Source organism: Cavia porcellus, unplaced genomic scaffold, assembly GCF_034190915.1.
Source record: "Cavia porcellus strain 051 isolate PalLab524CR breed Dunkin Hartley unplaced genomic scaffold, mCavPor4.1 scaffold_1, whole genome shotgun sequence".
In the NCBI taxonomy this organism is placed as follows: Eukaryota; Metazoa; Chordata; class Mammalia; order Rodentia; family Caviidae; genus Cavia; species Cavia porcellus.
In genome coordinates this window covers 145,693,652-145,701,779 of record NW_026947484.1, presented here as the reverse complement: position 1 = coordinate 145,701,779, position 8,128 = coordinate 145,693,652, and the positions used below count along the sequence as shown (strand labels likewise).

The 8,128-nt window shown below is 36.8% G+C and overlaps 1 protein-coding gene across 2 annotated transcripts in view; it reads left to right on the top strand.

The window, feature by feature from the left end:
- Positions 1 to 8,128, top strand: part of LOC100727546 (calcium-activated chloride channel regulator 4-like) — a 46,377-nt gene continuing 38,249 nt past the window's right edge. For both annotated transcript variants that reach the window (XM_063257225.1, XM_003479055.2), the window contains exon 1: positions 1 to 171. In XM_063257225.1, the coding sequence (XP_063113295.1) occupies positions 13 to 171 (159 nt within the window). In that variant the 5' untranslated portion in view covers positions 1 to 12. The remainder of the gene's footprint in view (positions 172 to 8,128) is intronic.

Below are 8,128 nucleotides of genomic sequence, written 5' to 3'. Positions count from 1 at the left end.
TTGAGGGGAACAATGGGGCTGTTCAGAGCCTTCGCTTCCCTCTTAGTCCTGCACCTGCTGTGGGGCTCAAACGCGTCCCTAGTGCAGCTGAATGGCAATGGCTATGAAGACATCATCATTGCTATAGATCCTGATGTGCCAGAAGATGGACAAATAATTGAACGCATAAAGGTAAGGAGGAAGGACACTTCTTCTGTACAAATTATGAAGGTTAAAAAACTGATAATGACTGATTATTTTGAAACTCTGAATGCCAAATAAGTTTAGAGCATATTGATGTAGTGTGGACAGAGGAGGGGCAGAGAGAGATGAAGTCCTGGATACGGTTCAATCCTGTCTCACTACAAGACCAAAGACAGGCTCCTCTCTGAGCCTTGGTTTCCTCATCTGTAAATTAGCTGTAGGATATATCTATTGCATAAATAATTAATTATTGAATGCTTATGCATGCTGAAGGAGAGCAGTGAACTACAGAAAATAAAGCATCTGGCATCATGGAGTATACATACATTTAAGACATATAATTAAGAAAAATGAATAAAATAGCAGGTCAGATATTAGGTTTCTGAGGGTTACGATATATAGACAGAGGACATAAATTGAGGGGTGTGGCTTGCACAGAGAGAGAACCTCTCTCATGGAGGATAGTCAGGGAAAAACTCACTGGCACGGTAACATCTAGGCAGAGACTGAGAGGAGTGAGGGAAGACCCCCTTGGCCACCTGCAGGATAGCACTAGAATGAAGGTTAGAAACCTGCTTGAGATGACTAAGGTGATGACAGTGACTGAACAGGAGGAAGGACTGGCGTTCATGAAGCTGATAGAGCAGAGCCCAGACCCTTGGGATAATTTGAGCTTTTACTCTGAGCTGATAATCCATGAAAGGCTTTTAAGCAGGAGACATGCTCTGGGATCACTCTGACTGTGATGCGAAGAAAACAGGAGATAGCTGCACTGTCACCCATGCTACATGAACTCTGCCACAGCATAGACACATAGAAGAATCAGATATGGACCTGTGGCAGGTGAGCAGCTATGGTGACCATGGCAGGGAGGTGGTTGTAGAGATCATTAAAGTATGTGATTCTGAACATATTTTGAGAGCATCAGAGGCAACATTTCTTTTTTTTAACTTTATTTAAAGAAAGAAAAGAAAAAATTTTTTAAAAAAGAGAAAAAAGATGCAATACTACATAATTCCAAAAAATTAACATGATAAAATTGCTAGTTGATACATTACATATTGTCATCTTAAAAATAGTTGTTTAAGTTACAAAACCAAAGCATAAAAAGTGGCTAGACACTCAAAAATTGACAGTGCAAACCCTTCTGTTCAATGATCTAACAGAAATTTAGCAATGTGGTTATCTATCTTATGTATAGATATCTATCTTATTTATAGATATATTATACATACCATTATACCCTTTAGGGCACTTTCCTTCCCTTTCACTTTTACAATATCTATTATACTTTTTGGACCCCATTACTGTATCAGTTTTTATTATTTTTTACACTACAGACACAATGTGAAATTTACTAATGTGAGCCTTGTTTATTTCACTAATGACATTCTCAAGTTGCCTCCATTTACCTATAAAGGCTTCAAGATCATACCCCCTTACAGCTGAATAGTACTCCATTGTATAAAAATACCACACTTTTTCATTCACTCTGTGGTTGATCGACATTTTGTTTGTTTCCAAGATTTAGGTATCAGTTGTACTGCTATGAACATGGGTACACATATATCACTGTGACATGACTTTTCAATTTTTCTGGGAAAATACCCAGGAGGACAATAGCTGGATTGATTGGAACTTCCAATCCTAGTTTTTCTGAGGAATCTTCATACTGATTTCCACAGTGCCAATATGCACTCCCACCAACAGTGCAGAACTGTTCCTTTTTCTCCGAATCCTTGCCAACATTTGTTATCAGTTGATTTCTTGATGGTGGCCTTTCTCTCTGGGGTGAGATGAAATCTCAATGCTGTTTTAATTTGCATTTCTCGAATGACCAGTGATGGTGAAAATTTCTTCATATATTTATTTGCCATTTGTATATCTTCATCTGAGAACTGTGTGTTCATCTCGATGCCCATTTTTGGAGAGGGTCTTTGAATTTGAGGGGCTTAAAGTTGTTTGCATTCTTTATATGTTCTGGATATAAGTCCTTTGTCTGAGACATTGTTGGCTAAAATTCTTTCCTGTTCTGTGGGTTTTCTTTTCACCTTGTGGTTATTTCTTTTAAAGTGCAAAAACTTTCTAGTAATATGAGATTCCAGTTGTTGACTCTTTGAAGCATTTCCCATGTGGTTTGCATTTTATTCATAAATTCTCTGCCTACCCTTATGTCTCCAAGATTTCTGCCTATCTTGTCCTCCAGTAGATTTAGTGTTTCTGTTTTAATATTTAGATCCTTGATGCATTTTGACTTTAGTTTTGTGCATGGTGATAGGCATGGATCTATTTTCAGTCTTCGGCATGTGTAAAGCCAGTTTTTCCAACAACATGTATTAAAAAGGCTATCTTTTTTCCAGTGGACATGTTTAGCCCTTTTGTCAAATATAAGGTGGCTGAGTGTCTTTGTAGAAGTGTTTGAATCTTCTAATTCATTCCATTGATCCTCAGTTGCCAGTACCATACTGATTTCATCACTGTGGCTTTGTTGTATGGTTTCAGGTCAGGAATTGAGATGCCTCCTGCCTTGCCTTTGTTGCCCAGAATTTGCTATTCTAGGTTTCTTCTGTTTCCAGATTTTAGGAATATTTTCTCTAGATCTGTAAGGTATGTTCATGGTATTTTGATTGGGATTGCACTGAATCTGTATAACAGTTTTTGGAGTATAGCCATTTTCACAATGTTGGTTCTTCCTAACCAAGAGCCTAATTATCCTCTTTGATCTTCTTTTTTTTTTTTTTTTTTTTTGAGTAGTATAATTTTCAGTATATAGGTCTTTTACGTTCTTGGTTAGGTTTATTTCATTTTTTTAGATGTTATTGTGAAAGGCTATATTTGGTTTTTTTGTCTGTGTAAAAGAATGTTATTGATTTTTGATTGTTGACTTTGTACAGCTATACTGCTGAATTTGTTTATTGCCTCTAATAGTCTTTTAATGGAGTTTTTGGGGGCTTCCAGGTAGATTATCATGTCATCTGCAAATAATCATAAATTAATTTCTTCCTCTCCTATCTTTATTTCTTTTATTTCTCCCTTTGTCTGATTGCTCTGGCTAATATTTCCAGAACTATATTGAGTAGGAGTGGTGATAGTGGATATCCTTGTTCCTGATTTTAAAGTGAAGGTTTTCAGTTTTTGTTGATTTAGTGTAATGTTGGTTGTTGGTTTGTCAGAGATGGCCTTTATGAGATTGAGGTATACACCGTCTATTTTGAGTTTCTATAGGGTTTTTATCATGAACAGGTGTTGTACTTTATCACAAGCTTTTTATGTGTCTATTGAGATGATCATGTGATTTTTATTTTTGGTTCTGCTAATGTGGTGTATTACATTTATTGATTTGCATATGTTGAACCATCCCTGTATTCTAGGAATAAATCCCCCACTGGGTCATGGTGTGTAATCTATTTATTGAGAATCTTTGCATCAATGTTCATTAGTAAGATTGGCCTATAGTTCTCCTTTTTGGTTGGGTCTTTCTTGGTTTTGGTATCAGAGTGATACTTTTCTCCAAGAATGAGTTGGGGAAGACTGCTTCTCTTGCAATTTCATTGAAGAGTTTAAGAAGTATTAGTGTTAAATCGTCTCTAAATTTCTTATAAAATTCAGCCCTGAACCCATCAGGACCTGGGCATTTCTTTGTTGGTAAGATTTTAATCATGTTTTCAATTTCAGTAGCTGATATTGGGTTATTCAAAATTGTCATATCCTCTGGATTGAGCTTTAGTAGTTCACATATTTCTAGAAATCTATCCATTTCTTCTGTGTTTTCTACCCTATGTGAGTAGAGATTTTCATGATCTTTTGAGTTTCCATGGGATCTGTAGTAATTTCCCTCTTTTCGGTCTTTATTGTGTGGATTTGAGTTTTTTCTTTCTTTTTCTTGATAAGGTTGGCCAGGAGTTTATCAGTTTAGTTTATTTCTGCTCTAATCTTTATAATTTCCTCTCTCCTATGAGCTTTGGGCTTGACTTGCTCTTCCTTTTCTAGAAGCATGAGATGTAGCATTAAGTTATTTATTCGTGCTCAATCCATTTTCTTGATGTGACTATTTATTGCTATATATTCTCTCTTAGGACTGCTTCCATTGCATCCCATAGGTTATAGTATTTTGTATCTCCATTTTCTTATATTGTAGATATTGTTTTATTTCTTCTTTAATTTCATCTGTAACCCACTGGTTATTCAAGAAGGTTGTTATTTAATGTCCATGGATTTATGCAGTTTTTGCAGAGATTTTGCCATTGATTTCCAATTTTAGTGCATTATGATCAGGTAGTATGCATGGGATAATTTCACTCCCTTTGCATTTAGTTAAGAATGCTTCATGGGTTAATATATGGTTTATTTTGGAGAATGCCCCATGTGCAGCTGAGAAGAATGTATATTCTGATGTGGTGGGGTGGAACACTCTGTAAATATCCAGTAAGTCCATTTGCTCACAGGTATTCAGTTCTATTATTTCTTTGCTGACTTTTTGTCTAGTTGATCTATCTCTTTGTGACAATGAGGTGTTAAAGTCTCCTATTACAATTGTGTTTTTGTGTATTTGGTGTTTTCATGTCCATTAGTATTTGTCTCATATAGTTGGGTGCTCCTGTATTTGGTGTATATATATTTATTATTGTTAGTTCTTTTTCTTGAATTTTTCCACTAACAAGTATGTAGTGACCTTCTTTATCTCTTTTAATCATTTTAGATTTGAAGTTCACATTGTCTGAAAATAGAATAGTTACCCCTGCATTTTTCTGGGTTCCTGTTGTATGGAATACTGTTTTCCATCCTTTGACTTTTAATCTATGAGTTTACTTTTGGGTCAGACATGTTTATTGTATACAGCATATTGTAGGATCCTGTTTCTTGATCCATTCTGTCAACCTATTTCTTTTGATAGGTAAATTGTGGCCATTTACATTTATGGATATCACTGATATGTACTGGCTCAGCATTGTCAGGTTATGTTCTAGTTGTTTGCTTTCTGTTTTTCCCCCTTGTTTAATTTTTTGTCCTATTTGGTGGTTTCTTGCTGTTGTTGTTCTGGAGACTGTAGCCATTTTTATGTCTTTCTGGTATGTTTTTCAATACTGTTTCTAGGGTTGGTTTGATGGACATGAATTTCTTCTTTTGTCATGGAAGTATCTTGTTTCTCCATTAAATTTGAATGAAACTTTTTCTGGATACATCAGTCTGAGTTGAAAGTTATTTTCTTTTAGGGTTTGAACAACTTCACTCCAAGCTCATCTTAACCTGAAGTTTGTGCTGAAAAGTCTGCTGTGATTCTAACAGGCTTTCCTTGATGGGTGAATTGTGTCTTTTCTCTAACAGCTTTTAGTATTCTGTTTTTATGCTGTATGTCTGGGATCTTAATTATTATATGTCTGGGTGTAGACCTATGTTGGTTGTGATTATTTGGCATTCTGTATGCCTCACTTATTTGTATGTCAGACTTTTTCCCCATGTTTGGGAAATTTTCTGCTATTACTTCTGTGAATAGTTTAGTTATGTCATTTTCGTCAACTCCTGCATCTTCACTGATATCTATTAGTCTTATATTGTTTCTCTTGGCACCATCTTGAAGCTGCTGGATTGTCATTTCATTCTGCTTTGCTGTTTTTATAAGTTCTACCATTTCATGATCGCTATCTGTGATCCTGTCCTCAAGGTCTGAAATTCTGTCCTCAGCTTCATTTAAACGGTTTTGCCAGCTTTCAATAGAATTTTTTGTTTGTTGGATATCTCTTTGAATTTATTTCATGGATTCTGTTTGTTTTCTACATTGTTCATTCAAAGTTTCAATCAATTTCCCATACTGCTGTATTTTTTTTATCTATCTATTCTTTAGCTATGTTGAGCAACTCAGTTACTAAGGTTGTTATTTCTGTCTTAACGTAAGACATTATTTCTAGTTTGATTTCCTCTATACCTCATAGATTGTTTCTTTACTTCATTTGCTATCTTTTCAGAGATATCTGGTGTATAACTTTTAAAGTCCTCTATTTCAATGTTGCTTATACTTGCTCCTGATGGACTAGATGCTTGATACTGGGTTTTGCCTTTTCATTTTGTCATTTTTATCTTTTGGGTAAATATCTGGTCTTTCAATCCCCACAGTCTCAACTGTCTGTAGTGTGAACTTTAGGTTCCTAATGTGTGGTTGATGTTTGTCCAATTGCTGGGTCCTGCAATGAAGAGGAGAGTCAGTCACCTGAATTCCTCCTGCAGGGCCTGTAGGGTGAGTTTATATTCTTCCTGGGCTAACTAGCCTAGAAGTATTGATGTACATCAACTCTTAGTTCCTGCTGTTGCTATGTCCTCAGGTTGTTGCAGGTCATCAGATCTCCCTGTTTATAGTATTTCTGTCAGCTGAAGCCCTATTGTGTCACTGGGTGTCTCATAAGCTCTTTTAATTTTCTCCATGTTGGGAGAGTCCTTATTGGCACACTCCTCAACCTGTCTGATGTTCTCTGTGTGGAGGAGGGAATTACCCACTCTCTTGCCAAGCTCACCAAGGTCTTACATTTGGAGGGAGCTTCACTTCTGCTCCTATCTACCCACTGCAGACCCATATTTAGGAGAAAATTCACCACACTGTTTGGGTGAGGGGTTCCTGAGTCTTCCATTGAGCCTGCAATGTAATCCACTGTAGTTTAGGGTTCTAGGAGAAGGGGTTGGAGCCAAAGATCAACTTTAGTTCTAAGTCCAGGAGGTGGGGATTCCTCAAGGGGGGAGACCACAGCAGCAGTACAAGGTGTTGCAAGCATGCTGGGCCAAGGGGTAGGCCTGTGGAGGAAGTCTGAGGCATCTCAGGCATGCCAGGGGTGTCTCAGGTGTTCTGGGTCGAGTCGTGGGTCCAGGGCAGTGGTCAGGGGCTTCCCAAGAGTGCTGGGCCTAGGGGTGGGCCCACAGATGCAGTTGAGGACATCTCGGCTGTGCAGGGGGCATCTCAGGCATTCCAGGCTGAGGGGCAGGCCTGCAGTGGGGATCTGTGTATCTCAAGCATGCCAGGGCATTTTAAGGCAACATTTCTTGATGATTGTAGAACACTGCTAAGTAGGAAGGAAATGCAAGAATTAAGGAGGCTTCAAAATTTTGCATTAATGCTTGGAAGAATAGAAAATCCACCAAGTAGAAAAAAGAGACACAGGGAGACAATTTGGCAATTTGTAAATGTAAAGTCAATTTGAAATATTTTGAAGTTGAGATGCTTTTCACACATCAAAAGAGATGGAGATAGGCATCTGAATTTATAATAAAAATTTATATGTAGATAAAAATTTGAGAGTCAGTAGTGTATAATAGCAAGTTTATAGACAATAAGAAGTTCCACAATGGGAGAGAAAGGCTACTGGTCTAAATCATTGGTTCTCATTTTCTAAAGTTACTTCCATGTAGTATGTAGTATAAAGATTGATGCTTCATCTCTATGCTTGTTTATTCTGTCTCTGACATCAACATCTAACTGTTCCTAATGTTCAAGTCCTCCAGTGTGCTCTGCTCAAGCCATCTAATGTACATGATCTGAGCCATGATTTGACATTGTGATGGCTGCCATTCTGTATAAACTCTGTGGCAGCATGGAGTTGTTTACTTATTGTTACCTTTTGAATTACAGGAGAAAATAAAGATGGCCTTTACTAAAGAAAGTGGAAAAGGAAGTAGCATGGTTGAATCTGAATGGTACATTTTTAGTGTTTGGAGGTAGTCAGTTTCAAACTTCTATTAACTCAAATATCAGCATCTGATAGTATTTGTAACCTCTTAACATGGTTCTGTATTGAATATTACAAGTAAAGTTAAACTCTTCTCAGATCTACCCAGAGTTCACAAAGTTTCATTTTTGGTTTGTTTGTTTGTTTTCCTTTTTTTTTTTTTTTACTATGCTAAATTACATAAAGTATAAAATTCATCACTATGACTATTTTTTAAGAATACAATTCATAATGAA